An 18,330-nucleotide genomic window follows, 5' to 3' on the forward strand; every position below is an offset into this window, starting at 1 on the left:
TTCCAAAATATGCAAACTCTTAAAAATGTAATAACTTATGAATGAAAGTGATAACCCAACACAAGTGAGAAATGTGCATGCGTCTCTGGCCTCTGGCCTTCACGTGTACGTCAACTTCACTCTACTTAACACTATTTACTTCACTCGCATCCGTCCATTTTCTCATAACTTAGTTGCTACACTAAGGAGGCATGTTCACAGAAACGCAAACCTTTTGTCTATATGCATATTGGCTGATCACGATGAAGTCTCTATTGGCTTACTGAAGTTAATTCTCTAAGTAAAGTTCTTCTTCTCAACAACAACTACTCGCTGATGCTTTTAACAATCCAGCTGAATCCTTGGGTATTTCTTTTTGTTGAGGTGGAAGAAAACTGTTACAATTATTAAAAGTAGAAGACAAACGGGAGGGAAAAATCAAGCAGCGCTGTCAGATTGCAACTGCCGGAAAAAAGATGGATGTATGCATCAGATTGTCAGATGGGAAGTCATACAACCTTGAACTGTGGTATTTTGATACCATACGTGAGATTAAAAAAAAGATCCGCAAATACTTAGGCATTCCAATCTTAAGACAAAAACTATACGATTGCGATGGTCGTGTCTTAATGGACGAGCGTGATACCGAATTTTATAAGATTATCAACGGGACTACACTACTACTTCAGATTACTGATCCTAGACATAGAACTGATGATAATGAAGATGACAACAATGATACAGCTACGTCAACAGCCTCGTCTTAAGATTGTCGAATGGATCTTGGCCACTCAGATTACTCAATTCTCTCTTCTTCTTCTTCTTCTTCTTCTTCTTTTCATTTTTGTTTCAGAAATATTGCTTTATTATAAATGAATTACGGTGACGCTTATTATTAAGCGCCAAAGTGTCGCAGGGAAGAATTTCAGTTTTAGGACATGTGTAGTAATCATCTCTAGCTAAGTGTGAAGCATCAAATCAACCATAAGATAGGTGCAAAAAGGTGAGTTCTGCTGAGTGTTCGGACAACACTACCTCCAGGCTAATGCTCATGTACGTCGCGAGCGGTATTGTTCTCTGGTCACATTGGCTGTTTTGTACCTCATGTGTCATACTATCATGTATGTTTTGTACAAGTTGATTGTGAAACTGGTTTTTTTACAATATTGTACATTATTGTGAATGGTTAATGTTAATTTTGGGTCATTTACTGTGTGGCTAGAGATTTAAACTAAATTAAAGATGAAATGGTGGTGCTGTAAAAAAAACAAAGAGAGTGGAATTTGATATAAAAAGCATCATTGGTATGGTAAATGCACTTTTTGTAATATAGAAAGCATCATTGGTGTTTGATCTGATGAAATTTGATGCAAAACATTATGTGTGACACAATTGGCAAATGCTTAAGATTCAGAGTGAGCAGTATGCTGCACAAGCTTATGGTTGTGACATTCCTTGGGTACTACTAGAATAAATCTTTGTCATGAGAATCATCCGTGAAAAAAGGTGCTTAACAAGTATACACGGCCATATATAATTTGATCAAACTGACTTAAAATGAAGATTCTGACAGTGTGATTTTGATGATATTTTCCCGGATTTTTAGAAATAATTGTGCTACCTTAAATTTATTTTATTTTATTCTTTTTTCACTTTTATTTTTGACTCATTATAGTTGAGCTTATGCATGTACATTACAAAATTTCCTAGGAGCTATCATTAAATGTACCCCTTTACGATATTTTTTATAAAAATAATCAAATAAAGACTTTGTTGACGATTTCTATCATTATTGTGATGACGGCGTCCACTCGAAATTGCTTGAGACAACTGTTCTCATTTGTCAAGTGGCTCAAAAACCTAACTTTACGCTTTTTCACCTAATAACCTGATAAGGACCTTCTTTTAATTATTATTAGCCTTTATTTATTTTGTTGTCCCCTGTTACCTTCTATCTGGCTCCACCGGTAGATGGTGACACATTTAAAATCTGAGAGACCCCGGAGGCTAGCTGGAAACTGGCAGCAATAATGCTAACACCAACAAACGCGGTGAAGGTGCAAAGAGAGAGAGAGAGCAAGATTCAGAGTAGAATCAAATGAATCATAAAGAAGAAGAGTAAAGAAAGAAAGAGATGTGGGTTAGAAATTAAAAAATAAGGGTTTCCAGAATAAGCACACTCTTAAAGAACACAGTAACTTAAGAATGAAAGTGATAACCAATAGAATTCAGAAATATAGGTTCTGGCCTTCACGTGTACGTCTACTTCACTCCACTTAACTATTTACTTCACTCGCATCCGTCCATTTTCATCGGTATACTTTTTCATTCAATTTTCTGGACATTGATGTTGGAAGTCTCTGTGCGATATATAACATTGCCAAAAGATAATATTCTGCAGTGTCCTCAGCACAATGTTATTTCATGATGTGGACGGTGAAACACAACGATATTTCAACATATGCATGCTAGCTGATCACCACGAAGTCTCGACGTATGACTGGCTGAAGATATCTTATTCCCTTCATTAGTCCGGCGGCCATTTAACCAAGTTATTTCGGTGATAACCACAGAAATGATTGTTGTATGGTGGCTGGTTTTTGTGTAATGACCGGAAACGATTCGCGTTATAATGGTTGTCCTTCGACCATTGTTGGCATGCCTATAATTCAAGTTCATCTCTCTCGCACATGCGGTGGGGGAGTAAGTATTTAATGACACAAAAGAGAGTTAAAGAAAAATTAATGAGAGTTACCAGAAGCAAGTCGTAGGTCATTTTCACTCTTCTTTGCTCTCTTTCTATTTCGCTTTCAATCTCTGAGTCACATATGATACAAGGAAAGAAGAAATAAATTACACAGAAAAAACCATAAATTGGGAGAAAGAAGAGTACAGAGATGCATATGCATTTGGTACAACTCCTAGCTACTTTGAACTAGCTAGCAGTAGTTAGTGCCTCCAAAATTTCTATATTCTGATCAGTTCTTTGCCAGACCCGAATCACCGGAAGCTGATAAAATAGTTCTCTGAATCTGTTCCTTTCGGTGTAAGTCGATCAGACGAAACGTTGCTGTTCATCTTTTCCAAGTTGGAAGATCAGGTAAAGAAGTTCTTTGATGATTACAAGCTATATAACTGGTGTGAAGATATTTTTGGTCCATGGTTGGAATATATTAGGGTTTTGAAAGAAAATTATCTAATAATAGTTCTTTCTAGCCTTCCATTTTGTATAGATCTATCATGATCAGAGTCAAGGACATGGTTTTCTTTTAACTCATAATCTGAACTTTGTGTATATATACTACTCTCTATATATATAATATCTATGATCATTACGGTCACTTTTCATCTTCCTGTTTGAGTGCTTGAAAGTTATTGATGAGATAGAGAATTGTTTGTAACAGATCTAATGGGGAGAGGAAAGATTGAAATAAAGAGGATAGAGAACACATCAAACCGTCAGGTAACATTCTGCAAGAGGAGGAATGGTTTACTTAAGAAAGCTTACGAGTTATCGATACTCTGCGATGCTGAAGTCGCTCTTATCGTCTTCTCAAGCCGTGGTCGTCTCTACGAATACGCTAATAGCAGGTACTTAACATAATACCTAGCTAATTAACCATTCAAATCACTCTTCTTCTCTTTTGTCCTTTTGGTTCCAGAATCAAAGGTCACTTAATCATAAATGAATTATGGTGATATCTGTACTAAGCATATCTAATTAATTGTGTGAAGCATCAAATCAACCATAGAGAGGTACAAGAAGGTATGCTCAGCTGAGTGTTCGAACACTACCTCCATCATCGAGGCTAATGCTCATGTACGTAACACGATCAACTCTATGAATATTCTCCGATTACTTTCGGGGTTTTTATTTCGCATTATAAATTTCATGCTGATGCGTATATGTAATCTGATCATGCAGTACTATCAACAAGAAGCAACAAAACTGAAGCAGCAAATACAAATCTTGCAGAATACAAACAGGTACAACAATGCAATGCGTTAAAAAGGTCACCACGGGACAATTCTTAATTTATTTGGGTTCAACATAAATTGTACTGACATATTTTGTTAATGATGTGGAGCAGACATTTGATGGGAGAGTCTATAAGTTCACTGACGGTGAAAGAATTGAAGCAGCTGGAAAACCGGCTCGAACGAGGACTCACCCGGATTAGATCCAAAAAAGTATGTACTCTCTATAACCAAGGGAGAAATCAAAACCTCCAAAATATGAGATTAATACGGTTACGTACTGTTTCATTGTTTTGATACTGTTTGATGATTTCTTCTTGTTGTTTTCGCTCTTGTGTTACGATAGAATGAGTTGATGTTTGCAGAAATTGAATACATGCAAAGAAAGGTATGCTGCTCTATATATACAATTTTTTTCGAAACTTCATCGAATTACTACGTTCTTATCTGGGTATACTGCTAATCAGTTAATGCTTGTAAATTTTGTGTAGGAGGTCGAGCTTCAAAAGGAGAATGTTTTCCTTCGAGCTAAGGTAGCTCGATTACACAAATAGACTGTCTTTTTTCTTTTGGCCTCAGCATATAGAAGTCTGACTTCACGTAACTTATTATAGGTAACAGAAGACGAGGAGAACGAGCAAACGAACTTAAGGCCGGTACCTGATCAGTTAGATCATCATCAAGTGAACTATTTCCAAGTGAACATGCTGAATGCCGGACCCTCTTCTTACTCTGATCATCAAACTGCGCTCCATCTTGGCTAATTCATAAGCTCTTTCATCCAAGGTACATATTCTAGGCTTGTTCATCACAACACTGGCATGAGTGCCACGGGCCACAGGCCCACAGCTTATAGAATCCACCGTTTTTACTTATATTTTTTATTTTTGCGTTTTTACAGGTTTGGCCGAGAGATGACAGCCATATGCCATTTATGATGATATATGAATGCAGGATTCTCTGTTCTGCAGTCAATGAGTATAATAAACCCAATCCTAATTACACTATAATAATTGTATGAAATAAGTAATGTTTCTGTGGTACGCATATGATGATTTACTAGTAAAAGATATTATGCAACCAAACTTGTTTGTGATTTATGTTCAAGTTAATTAGATTATAGTGAAAATTGCCATAAGAAATGAGATAATAGCCAAAGGGCAACATGGCCGAAGAGGCCCAAGCACGCAAAAGAAACCTCAAATGCTCATTGACAAAGTAATCGTCTCAAATTCAGATTTCTGAAGTGCGCAAAAGTAGTTAGGCCGAAACGGTACAAGCAAAAAGAATAAACGACATGATAAATTTAAGAAGGAAAAATTACACCGAATACTACAGCATAAAAAGTAAAAAATTAATGGGTTCAATCTTAGGCACGTCAGAGATAACTTAGGACCAATTCAAATAGCTAACGACTGATTAGAGATATACACATTTAGAGACCGGTTTTGGCTCGTTTCATTCCTGCACTACTGTTATTGAAGGGAGACATGCTTGGGCTCATTTGAGGACTCTCCTCCCTCAGTGTACCATTTATCATAGCCAACTCCCGCAGTTGCTGCTTTTTGTAATAATCTAAGGATTCGTCCTGAGAATATTGCGATAAAAAGAGAGATTAAATAGATGCCGAAATTCATATGTTACAGAGAGAATAGTGACAAGGATTTCCAGCTTACCACAGGTTTCAAGAGGTCTTCTAATATCGCCACAGCTTGAGTCAAACGAGAATCTATCATCTCCGGAGGAAATTCAGCCTCCACCAGCAAATGTAATGGCTCATTCAAGTGCTCGTAGCCAGGTTTATCTCGAAGTTTCTCTTCCTAGGATCGAAAAAGAAAATTAGCTCAAGAGAATTAGTGCTAACCTAGGAAATAACACTGTCAGTACAGAACCCAGCACCAATAAGGTTCACCTAAAAAAATTCTAATGAAGTTGCTCCACCTCTCAATAAGTAAAATCATCTGATCTAGAATTAAAACTAGGTGAGTACAACAAGGTAGCAATTACAAAAAAATTGAACCCACACTTTCCAATATATGCATCAAATCTATCGCATATGAACCCTATTTTGCAGTTTTAAGCACCTCAGACTCAGTACCTCACAGCTCCCTATTATATTTGGACGTGATGCATTTTCTACCAAGTATGAAAAAATAAAAATAAAACATTTTGACGTGCTGCATAACAGATGCATGCAATGTGCATTAATCTGTATGACAAATGGTACGAAATAACCTGAACCTGCAAGTTGCACTCCACCATTTTTATGGAAAAGAGAAACAATTCGGTGCCCTTGAGAAACATCAATAAGAAAAAGCAATGTCCAAAATACCTGAAGGGAATCCTTAACAGAGCCTCGACCCCTGATGTATACTCGACATTGAGTTGTAGCCTCAACTCTTTTCAAGGAGTTTCCGCGAGGTCCCAAGAGACGCCCGACAAAGTTAAACTGTAAAATCATGGCACAAGGTTCAGGCAGACCGAACAAAATAGCAACTCCCACAGTCGTGAACAACCAAAACAGAAATATAGTGTTTACTCACACTAGGAAACTTGTCGATCGGAATATCCAACCGAATGACTTTCTTCACAGTGCTTGTAAGACCAGGAGACCCATGCCAACCCATTGGTGACTGAAGACCACCATGTCTTAGAAACATTCCATTTTCCTGAAACAAAGTTTACTTGTCATATAACGATACTACTATCTGAAACAATTAAACATGCAACATTGGCAAATTAGTTTCTAGTCTGCTATGGCTACAAAATAGGCTGCGTCCAATCTTTATGCAACTGTTCTTTTTACCAATAGTAAAGTGGGTGCCCATATTGCATCACAATAAGAAAAAATTGATGCTCAATGCTCATATACAAAATGGTAGCATCTTTGTCAGACTTCATAACCAGAAAATCAATCTAAACTGTACAACATTATAGTACACATTGAATCCTAGGCAGATATATTGGGACAGATTTTGCAGTTATCTGCCTACCGGGTGGTTCATAAACTTAATCAAGGATAAATTATTCGATACAAGGAGAACAGCTTCTACCTTGATTATCAATGTGCATCCTATTCCGTGAATAATATTACATAACAATGTAAACAACCCGTGATAATGGTACAACAGATTAATAGTGTTGTTATGGACAATAGAACTGTAAAGGGTATTATTTAGGTACAAGATTGCGTAGCTGATGAACACAAACATTGCATCCACTATCACAATGATTAACTTTTATGTTTTATAAGGCTCTTACAGTCTTGAAGAAACCAATATTTAGAGCTTGAGTACACATCTGTTTTTCTTTTCCGTTTTTTATTTGGTAACCCAAAGCACAAAAACTATTCTATACATTATTGCCTCTTACTCTTTCATTACACCAGCAACCTTATGTCTTAATCGTGGTTTTCTACTGCCTGTTTTGTTAGCCATTCTGTATCTTGACATTTTGAGATATACCCCTCCAGAACTTGTAAATCATTAATGCGAGAGTGGAGTCCATAGTGACAAAGAAGGGATCCACACAATTAAGAAACCCCAAATAAGAGGACAATTATACATGGAATTTACTTGGCACTAGTAACTGTAATCATAGTTCACATTAAGTACTCGTATAGTTGCACTACTTATTTTCCTATATCAACAAATATGGAGCTCTGTGGTGTCACAGAGAGTGAAGGGTTTCCTTGTCTTATCTTTACACAAAAGTTCTACTTTTTGAACTTTCTTTAAAGAGAAACAAGAAGAAACAACACATAAGAGTTCATACCGACCATTTTAAATGAGGAACCTCATGAAGAAAAGAGCTTTACCTCTGCATGCATTACAGATGACCACCCCTCCAAATCCATTCTTCCTCCATTTGAATGAGGAATTGGTGACCTCAACGGACTCTCGTGCTCCAAAAAGTTTTGATGAGGGACCAAACCAGATGCGCGTACGATCTCTGAAAAGAGATGAAAAAAGATCAACAGTAGAACAGAAAAAACAGTAAACTGTCAAGACGCTAGTCAGTGTTTAGGTCCAACCCAAAACTCTTAGGAATTTTATATCCAGGACCAGCATGCAAAAAAAAAGGAAAACAAACAAAAAGACAAAAGGTAATAAAAATGAAAAGAATGAAGAGATATGAACCCTTCAGTAAGTTAGTAAGATGTGCCCATTCAAAATTTTGTTTAATTTCGTTCAACAAGTGAATATACATGCACATGCATTAATAAAGTGATACCAAATGGGCTAGCGAACCCTGTTCAAAGGTACAAGAGAATCAAACAAGACTGCACTAGATACTACGTAGACGTGTAAAATATAAAAGCCACTAGAAAAACGGACTTGGGTCATCAAAGCCTATGATCTGCAGTAATGAAGAAAAACTGGCCCAAAAACAAACTCTAGTCGGCAGAAACTGTTTCTACAATCTGGGAAAGTAAGCCAACTCTATGGGCAAAGTTATGCCTTCATGTTTGGAGTGAATTCTGCAGTAAAAGGTACACTCCTTCAAATCTTTTCTCAGTCAACATCTTTTTCAGCCTTCACCAGCTCTTTTGGAGCCTTCAACCTGCACCCCAGCACTTAATACCCCTTTTGCTTGCACCACTGACGTACAACCACTTACGTAATTAAGAAAATATACCATCCTTTATCTTGCCAAACTTAAGGATGTCTACCGTTGTGTAGTTGTATGCGCAATGATGAGGTGGATCGAGTCCTCAAAATTTTGACTTCAACCACATATTTCAGAGTTTCAATAGAAAAGAATGTTTCAAACCCATGTAACAATTCATCGTGTTTGTATGAACTCCAATGACATGACCAGCCATAAACACATAATCATTTGTCCCATATAAATAGAAATGTATTAAAATAAACAAAGACAAGAATGCTCATGAACAATTACTTTGATTACGGAAATTAACAGAAATAAACAATTGCAATTGGCCAACCTTAAACAAAAGAAAACACATACAATGTCAATTACTACCTCAAACATGTCGCAGCTTTATATTGCCACCTCCCAACTTTTTACTATATCTAGGTGCTAAAAAAAAAACTAATAACAACGCAAACTACTATGTTGTGCAAAAAATAATAGCAACCATGGATACCAGTCCTAAAAGTTGTCAGAAAAAAAACCAACCTTGATTAAGAAGTCTGGTACAAAGTGGTAGAACTTGAATAAATGGTCCAAGTTTTTGCCTCTCTGCCAATAACTCAGCCATGTATCTCGCATTGCTGCAGAGACAAAATGACAGATAAGAATAATTTAAATGAGAATAAAATAGAATAGCAAAGCCACACATGAAACAATTTAAAAGAGCAAGTGAAATTTAATAATTTGATACACAAACTTCTTCTGTCACTACATAATCTGTGCACTAATATACTATCTCATGACACTGGGAAAACCTGGATATGAAAGTTAAATACAATGGTTTGAAGTGAACCATGATTATGGAGAATAAGTTCATCTTATGTGAACTTACTATACCTTGTGTAATTGTGTTCATTATTAGTTACTTATACTACATATTCATGACAAGATTGGTATCCTCCTAAAGGTTAACAGTTCAAGTTATTATCAAATAGCCCAGACTGAGATTTGAGAAGAACTTCAGCAATTAGTACTTATACATAACGCATCTGATCAGATACAACAAAAACCCTACAAAAATCTTCTACTGTTAAGGTGCAGTAGGATTCAAGTTTCTATCTTTTCATGTCGAATCAATTGATTTGCACCAATATGAGTGTCACAGTCCAGCTAATGCTAAATGTTATGGTTTCTAGTTTTTACTGCTTTCTTAAATGGTGTGTGACTGGTGTATCACGCGCATAAGTTGTGGGCATGCCCCAACTCTCCCTTTCCTTCATCTCCATCTTTTTTGACATATACTGAACCCTCCTTACTTACGAAATCCAAATTTCATTTACGATAATAAATCATGTATCTACAGAATTCACAAAGTAACAATTTTAACTCATAAAATCTACATAAACCCGGAGTACAAACACATCCAGAGACACAAATACACACACCCGCAATCACAATTAACTCCCACTGCTCAATTTCTACCATAATGAACTCAATTTTATAAACCCCAACAAGCGAAAAACGGATAATACAAACAATTCAACAACAACAAGTGATACCAAACAAAAAACCCCATAGAATCAAAATCATAACTTTAACAGTAAAATTACCAACAAGATTAAACAGTGAAATTGAATCAAGTGACTAAATCTAAAAAAAAAAAGGAAAAAAAAATCTAACCTTTCACGATCTAAAGAAGGTGAAGAAGGAGGTCTATTATGAGTATGAGTATGAGGGGATGATGCATGAAGTCCAGAAGGTGAATACTGGAAGTAACTTCCAGGTATGATTCTATCTCCCATCACCCTTTCTTCTTCGTTTTCCTAACACCACTCCCACCACCACTTGCGGTTGATACTGTATATATGGATATATGTTTCAGACTCTTTTGGGGTTTCGCAGCTCTGGCTGCTGCTGCTGCTCCGAAGAGAAAACAGAAAAAGAAGTATAGAATTGAAAAATTGGGTGATTTCAATCGGAAGAAAATTCACAGTATAGGGAAACACGAGTGTGGGACCCGCAACGAGTCCACCGACTAATCCCTTCGTCTCTCCTTAGAAGATAGTGTGGCAGCGGTTTCATCATTTGGGAGGATTGTAATCGGCCCAGGTCTCATGGCCTCATGCTAGGTCTTATGGGTGTTCTCCAGTGCATCTGGTCCAATGTATCCCGGATTTCAATTTTGAGATATGTATCGAATGGGTTGGATGTGGATTTTTCTATAATTAATATTTAAAATATATAAAGATGATAATGATTTAAGATTTTGTCATTGTGATTTCTAATTAACTCCAAAATACACAATTTTGATTGACGCTTCTTTTATTTACCCATCAAATACCAGTGAAAAAACTCGTCTCCATTAAATACCGTTGAAAAAAATCGTCCATTAAATACCGTTGAAAAAAATCGTCCCATCAAATTAAATACCAATAGAAAAACTCATTCCTCGTCAAATATTAGTAAAGAAAATATACTAATATAATAATATCAAGAAAAGTTATATATTAATTAATACTTCAACTATGCAACTAATATCAACCTTAGTGAACAAGATAAACATACAAAAAAAGAGTAACTATTAACTTAGCGGATGTAGATGTGGATGTTTAAAGGTTTTTAAGTTCGCAGCCGAATCAAATCCATTAATGCGTACTAGACACTCACCGGCGAGAAAATGGGGGCCGGTGCAAATCCGTGGATTCGATCCCAAATGCTCACCTATGGTTTGTTGGAAAAATCGAAGGTACAACCATGATAAGAGACTAGGTTTAGCGCGGCCCTCTGACGTATGAGAGAGCATATTTTTTAGACGGTATTAACCAGTTTACTTATACCTCTATAATCCTTTTTCCAACTTGATTCGAGACGGATTTTGGTGCTAGAAAAAAAATGGGAACCTTCGTAAGGCCTAGCCTATGTCACGTCATGTCTTCATGTATGTATGGAACAAAATGACCCTTCATAATGGATTATTAATTATTATTACCTGGGTCATCGTTTTGATCCAATGACTTGTCTTACAAGACCTAATATTTTGATCTGAGCTCTACCTATGTAACGTAAAATACGTCTCGTGACTAAAGACTAAAATAATAAAATATATAATGTGGTACCCTAAATATAAATTTTTCATATCTATCCATAATTTATCTCGTTTCAGATTTTGGATTTGGGTTGTGATAATATTTGATTCTTATATTTTCTTTAACACGAGAAAGACTTAGCCTTATAACGACATATTTTGGGTTTCATCGAACTTTAAACTAGGAAAAGTGAATATTTAGTCAGAAAACATATGTATAATTCACATGGCAGATTTAGGTCTCATGTATTAAAAAAATACCCAAAAGGTAACGAGTTAGATTTTGAAATATTTTAAGAAAAGATCCGCATATGAGTTGTTGAATACTGATGGCAGGAATACTATCATTGATTATATCTATGGTTACATAAAAAATGCTTACTTTATGTACTGCCTGTAAAATCTTTTTAGCACGAATAAAATAAACGCAAAATGATTTAGATATAAAAACTTAAAACTTGAAGATGGCTAATGAACACAATCTTTGCAATTTACCCAATTGCATAATATGTTTAACAAGAAATCTTAAACTAAACGAAAAGTGTTCATACAATTGAATACATATCCAGACTTTCCAGATTTAACCATGCTAGTAGTGTCATTAATATCATTGAATCCTTCTCCAGACATAGATCTTCCCCTTGGTGCAGATCCACCCATGCTAACATCATCGGTATCAGTGATCACGTCTCCTGATCAGGACTCTCTAAAGCATCACTAGACCATGGATTACCAAACTCAGTAAATTTCCTTCCATATTCATAAACAATTTTCATTCCAACATTTGATTTCTCCTGAGTACGAACCCCTTCTCATATGCAACAACAGATATTTCCATCAATATATCATCGTCTTCACCACCCGAACTATCCGATGAATGATCTGATTCTTATTTTCAAGGAGACCAGGTAAAACTTCTTGCAGCAACAAGATCACCAACTTTAAATTCAACAACTAAAAGGCCTTCGTTTAAATAAATAACAGGTTTTGGAGCTCCACTGAAAATCCTTGCGCCACCAAGAAAAACAAGCTTGGTGAAATCAAACTGCCATATATCAAAATATCTAGGCTTGGCATCATCACCAGATATTGATGCAGATCGAGAATGTTTTGGTCCGTCTAGATGGAGTGAGATTTATCAAAATAAATCTATTATTCTCTTATTATAATTTATGTTTTATTCATGATATTTTTAATAGAAAAATAAATGATTTTTGGATTTATTGATTAGGTGAAGAGTCTAGAAGTTTACTTTAAGAGTTTTAATAAGTTACAAAAATTACCTAAAAGTAGTGGATACTTTTGGAAATAAGTTTTGGGTTGTTTACATCCTCTCTTGTCGCATGGTTTTTTTCCCAAGTCTATTTAAGAGTCTTCTAGTTATTTTTTGAGACAGTTGATTTTGATTAATAAAATTATTTTACTGAACTTGTTCAAGTTTAATTCTGATTCTTATTTATAGTCGTGTAATCGAGGTCTAAATAATTATCTTCGTCCATAGTCATTATTCCTAGGAATAATTCGAGGTATAAACAAACTATCTGTTACTTTTTATTTTTATTCCGCCGCGGCAATTATCATCTTTTGTAACGCTTCCGATTTGCATTAAGATAGTTTGTAACGCTTTAATAAATTCTCTCTAAACTTGATCGAGAAATGCATTTCTGGATGATTCCCTTGAACTCCGGCCATCGTTAAGTACAAGGTCGGATTAGAAGATGACTAATTCAACAGCTTAAGGAGCACATCTTCGTCCAAAATAACGCGAGCTTACATATGTTCCTTTGACAGTACTGATATTGTAAACCAAAATAATATGAACATAACCATCTGGGAAGTTTAGAGTGTATTAATGAGACATTATTTTGAAGAATTTTATTGTTGGATATCTTGTAGCTAGACAATCCAGGCACTGTAAGAGTACCCCGTACTCTGCGATACCGGTCATAATAAGATCCTTGGCAGCTAGAGTTGCATAGGGGCATATGTACCAATAAAATGGTATTTTCCATGAGATTAGTTCCGCAAAAATATAACTAAAAAGGAAATAGGCTCATATTTCATGGGAGATAACATGTCTTTTGATGGTAGTTCTCTGAAGCACTTTTCCCGATAACATACTTTATTGCACAATAGTTCTTTGATGCTACGATGGAAATACTTCCTAGACAGGACATCAAAGGCACCCACATAAACGTAGCCTATTATTACTACTTAGACAATTGTTGTGTATCTTATTCTATCTGAATGTTGACTTGTTAATTGTTATAATCCAGATATGGAAATTTTGGAAACCGAAGACGAATGAAGACAAGAGAGACCCTGTTTGAATATCTGTTAAGTTTTTACTTTCTTTAGCATTTGCTTGTGCTTCTTTTCATGTATGTGTGTGAGTAAGAGACTTACATTCAGATGAAGACAATTCAGATGCCATCTTATGAGTACTGTTTCCAAGTTTTATGTATGACAATATGAGAATAATTTCACCTTTACAGATTTTTTTGTTACTAACGGATATTATCGGATAAATATCCGTTATCCGATAGCTTAACCTACCGGATATCGATATCTGATTTTGATATCCTATAGGATATTCTCGGATATCGAATATCCGATAGTTCTTAACCTGTCGGATATCGGATATACAGATATCCGACGGATATTCTTCCATTGACAGCCCTAAACGTAGGAGTTTGCACGTTAGAATAATACCCCCTGCTCCGATCGATATAGCCATTAAACCCTGTCATGCAAGCAATAGAACTATCCTTGTCATTTCATGTAATTTCTATCTCATTAGGTTAGTATTTATTGTCCTTATGTACTGACAATTAATTTTACTAACCATTGTCCTAGAAACAATTACTCGAACCATCTTATTAGCTTTGCTAGTCTCAAAAAATTTCTTTGCGTTGAGCACTTCTTGAACTTCCTCAAGTGTTTTAGTATTAAGTTTATCCTGATTTCTCTTAATAAGGTTGTCTCTTTCAAGATTTGCGTGCTCAAAAATATTTGAACCTTAAGGTACAGTAACTTTAGTTTCATTATCCAACTTATAATTGAAACGCAGTTCCAAACATATACCAAACCAAAGATAAGAATTTATATGGTACAACAGAAAAACATACATCTTCACAATTACATTCTTTATTTGCTTCCAAACATCCTTGAAGATTTATAGGTCTCCGAATGTTGACAGTCTTGATTCCAGTTGCAACAAAACTTCCTTGGAACCCAACTGTTTTGATGCATACATAAATGGAAACAAGATACCCACTTTTAAACTCTCTAAACTGTCAATTCCATAAATATTTTGAATTTTATCAAAGACCCTTCCAATCATTCGATCACTTAACTCTTTATATCCTATAAGAGACTTACAAAAAATTCAAGAATTTGTGTTGTCCCATGTTAACATGAAGCCTAAACTTTGTAGCAACACCATGTACATGTGCTTTCTGTTAGGAATATTATGGAATTTGAGAAAGAAAAATATACAGATCACGAATACCCACCCTATAAAACAATTCATGCATCGATGCTCATTTATTGACTGTATTAATGGAAACGCAAATCCTATTTCTAGCAAGATATATATTATCAGATTAACAACGCGAATCCATGTACAAGCTTGATATCTTGAATAAATAGAATGACATAGGTTTACCTGAATACTTTCAGTGTTTGTGTTTTCCATGATTACCGGTTGAAGCAGTACTTTATCGCAACGTTCGGGTAATCTTTTCCTTTCTCTCCATTAAACTCATAAGATGCTTTCGTAAGTTTTTTGTCTTGTTGAGAAGTAGGTTACATATTCTCATCGTCTTCGGGATATGTATCAAAGATTGAAGTTGTATTCCAATCAACAATATCTTGATTTTGAACATCATTGTCATGATGGAAAAATACATCTTAAACATGGTATTCTTAACCATTATTTTCTTTTATAAGTGAGCATGGTTTAGATAGAGAATTCAAATAACGTTCTACCTCTCCTATAATCTTCTTCCTTAATTTGATCAGATATTCACATCTTGGATCTCGTCTTGGTAACAACTTATTAACCCAAATTATTCGTCTTAAAGGCATCATATCATCCCTAGAATCGACGTTGCTCTGATACTATCAAACTAGTACATCGGATAACATTGAAAAAAAGAAAAATGATAGTTTGTTTAGACCTCGAATTATCCTAGGAATAACGACGATGAACGAAGATAATTATTTAGACCTCGGTTTCTCAACTATAGATAAGAATCTGAATACAACTTGAACAAGTTCAATAAAATGGAGAGCATGAAAACATCCCAAAACTTTACAAAAATATTAAAAAAAAAATTATTTCTCAAGGTATCTACTACCTTTAGGCAACTAACTTATGAAAACTCTTAAAGCAAACTTTTAGACTCTTCTAAAATTAACCTAATTAATAAACCCAAAAATTATTTATATTTCTACTAAAATATAAATTATAATAAGAAAATAATAGGTTTATTTTCATAAATCTTCCTCCATCTAAGAGGACCCAAAGATTCTCGATTTGCATCAGATATAAACTTAAAACTCGGTAAAATCAAGCTGCCATATATCCAAGTGTTTCTTCTTCATTTTTCACCCACAAATCATAAAAATACACCGAGTTCATTATGAACAAATCTTGATTTTAATGATATATGTCTAAAAATAATATTGTGGTATAGCCTAACAATTTGAAGAAATAAGATAGAGTAAAGAACTGTTAAAAGATTAAGAAGTTTTCGAACTTTAAAATTTAATAAAATAACGAAAAACATGAGTAAAAGGTGAAATTTATTTTGTTGGCATATACATCGGGTTGGTCATGTGTGCTGACCCAATATATAGTAGGGCGAAAGAAATTGTTAAACACATGTTAATCTAACTATGCATAATATTACACCAAAATCTATTTAAAATACCAACAATTTTTTAATCATGTTCTACAATAGGATAATGGTAAGACTTTTATTCTTTATCATTGTTTGTTCTCGTTTCTATTTTATATGCACGTCTTTGTCCTTGATGTCATTTAAGATACAAATAATGTTAGTTTATTTGTTAACATATGGAAAAATAATACAATAAAAAATGAAGAAATACCTCAAAATTTTAAGATACTATATTTGCATATTCAGTAAACCAAATTCGATAATATATAAACTTATATATTGTATAACTTACAATTATATTTGATTTTTCGTAGAAAAATAATTTGAGGAGAAAGGTAAAAAATTTAACTCAAAATCGCTAAAGATAATCCAACACAAAACCTCACTAAATGCCCCTTAACACTCAAGATAAACAACTTCAATTCCATCATCCAACTCCCCCTTTTTAGGAAATCCCTTCTCGTATGCAACAAAAATCTCAACCACTGTCTCATCATTTTCATCACCTGAAGTATCACAAGAATGAACAGATTTTTGTTTTTCAGTAGCTAAGTAAAAGGTTCTTGCAATAACAAGTTCACGGATATTGAATTCAACAATTAATAAGCCTTCATTTAAATAGAGAATAGGTTGCGGAGCTCCCCTAAAAAACCTTGTACCACCAAAACTAACAACCTTGGTAAAATCAAACAACCATTTAAAGTCAGATTCCCTAAGCTCAACTGCGTCATCACCAGATAGAAACTTGAAATCTTTGTACTGATAAGGACTTTCACTAAGGACTGTGACTTTATGCTTTTCCTTGTTTGCGTACCCCGTTGAACATCTCACTGATATGTACTTCTTTGTTTCAGCATAATGCTTCTTCTTGTCATACAAAGGGTTCAGATAATTAAACAACCTACAAACTTCCTTAGGATCCACATGTGAAACAAACATAGTGGAAGGAGGGCAGGGATTGTCAACTTTTTTACAATCATGAAATTCCAATACTTGTGTATTACATATACCACCTGAAAGCTAAAACAAGAGAAAATAATTGTTCAGATTATGTGTATCCTTGGTATTCAATTGTATTTTTAGATTGCATGATATAAAACTTTTTGTTCAATCACCAAGAGTAAAAATGGATACCATTCCAGTAAAGAACTAGATATAACATGATATAAACATCTAAATAAAAATGAACTAAAACAAGAAACATGGAACTACGCGCAAACGGAAGTAGACAGGTGAATCTGACACCAACACTCGATCCAACTTAGCTGCTAGCGGTATCATAATAATGACAAACTCCAAGGTAAACTTGACATCCCCACCCAACCCCAACCCAATTCAACCAAATCACCCCTCTGTTATCTTGAAAAGAAAAATCAGTCATGAAAATCTCTACTCCAAAGTCCCGCCTTTCATTCTTTATTACCAAGAGCGGCCTAGGATCATCAGAAAAAATGAAATTCCATTACTTGACCCTTCCCGATCGTCCAAACATATGATTATCTTTATTAAAATAGGAAGAGACTGTTTTGTAGTTGATCCAGACCAAGCAATTGTTTCTTCATTCACCATGAGTCTTCTGTAATTCATAGAAATACCAAAGGAATTTCATTAATTATTCAAAATAATAACATAACTCATTAATTCACAATCAGACGATCTTTTTTTCTTGCAAAAACTTAAAACACCTATATTCATGAACATATACTCATCATTCTAGTTACGAGGGGGTTATATTCATATCTATAAAATCATATTCTAAGATATCTAGTAGTTAACGATGTATTC

At 34.8% G+C, this 18,330-nt stretch overlaps 2 protein-coding genes across 2 annotated transcripts; one reads left to right on the forward strand and one right to left on the reverse strand.

Moving 5' to 3' along the window:
• Nucleotides 1-2,853: 2,853 nt before the first annotated feature.
• Nucleotides 2,854-5,064, forward strand: LOC113355500 (floral homeotic protein AGAMOUS-like). Its single transcript, XM_026598368.1, has 9 exons — nucleotides 2,854-3,079; nucleotides 3,384-3,570; nucleotides 3,715-3,799; nucleotides 3,905-3,966; nucleotides 4,071-4,170; nucleotides 4,304-4,345; nucleotides 4,449-4,490; nucleotides 4,572-4,743; nucleotides 4,859-5,064. The coding sequence occupies exons 2-8, from the start codon at nucleotides 3,389-3,391 to the stop codon at nucleotides 4,719-4,721; spliced, it is 663 nt and encodes a 220-aa protein (XP_026454153.1). The 5' UTR covers nucleotides 2,854-3,079; nucleotides 3,384-3,388; the 3' UTR covers nucleotides 4,722-4,743; nucleotides 4,859-5,064.
• Nucleotides 5,065-5,145: 81 nt separating this feature from the next.
• On the reverse strand, nucleotides 5,146-10,516 carry LOC113355499 (KH domain-containing protein At1g09660/At1g09670-like). Its single transcript, XM_026598367.1, has 7 exons — nucleotides 10,234-10,516; nucleotides 9,100-9,194; nucleotides 7,775-7,908; nucleotides 6,501-6,626; nucleotides 6,290-6,406; nucleotides 5,634-5,777; nucleotides 5,146-5,545 (listed from the first exon to the last, which is right to left on the reverse strand). Exons 1-7 carry the CDS (start codon nucleotides 10,353-10,355, stop codon nucleotides 5,393-5,395), a joined length of 891 nt encoding a protein of 296 aa, XP_026454152.1. The 5' UTR covers nucleotides 10,356-10,516; the 3' UTR covers nucleotides 5,146-5,392.
• Nucleotides 10,517-18,330: the final 7,814 nt, after the last annotated feature.

This window comes from Papaver somniferum, chromosome 3 (genome assembly GCF_003573695.1).
Source record: "Papaver somniferum cultivar HN1 chromosome 3, ASM357369v1, whole genome shotgun sequence".
In the NCBI taxonomy this organism is placed as follows: Eukaryota; Viridiplantae; Streptophyta; class Magnoliopsida; order Ranunculales; family Papaveraceae; genus Papaver; species Papaver somniferum.

Coding starts and splice junctions, on each gene's coding strand:
- LOC113355500 (XM_026598368.1), top strand. CDS start 3,389: ATGGGGAGAGGAAAGATTGAAATAAAGAGGATAGAGAACACATCAAAC. Junction 3,571..3,714: donor TACGAATACGCTAATAGCAG/GTACTTAACATA, acceptor AATTGTGTGAAG/CATCAAATCAACCATAGAGA. Junction 4,491..4,571: donor ATGTTTTCCTTCGAGCTAAG/GTAGCTCGATTA, acceptor AACTTATTATAG/GTAACAGAAGACGAGGAGAA.
- LOC113355499 (XM_026598367.1), bottom strand. CDS start 10,355: ATGGGAGATAGAATCATACCTGGAAGTTACTTCCAGTATTCACCTTCT. Junction 6,407..6,500: donor CGATCGACAAGTTTCCTAGT/GTGAGTAAACAC, acceptor ATGATTTTACAG/TTTAACTTTGTCGGGCGTCT. Junction 5,778..6,289: donor CTGTTAAGGATTCCCTTCAG/GTATTTTGGACA, acceptor TTTCGATCCTAG/GAAGAGAAACTTCGAGATAA.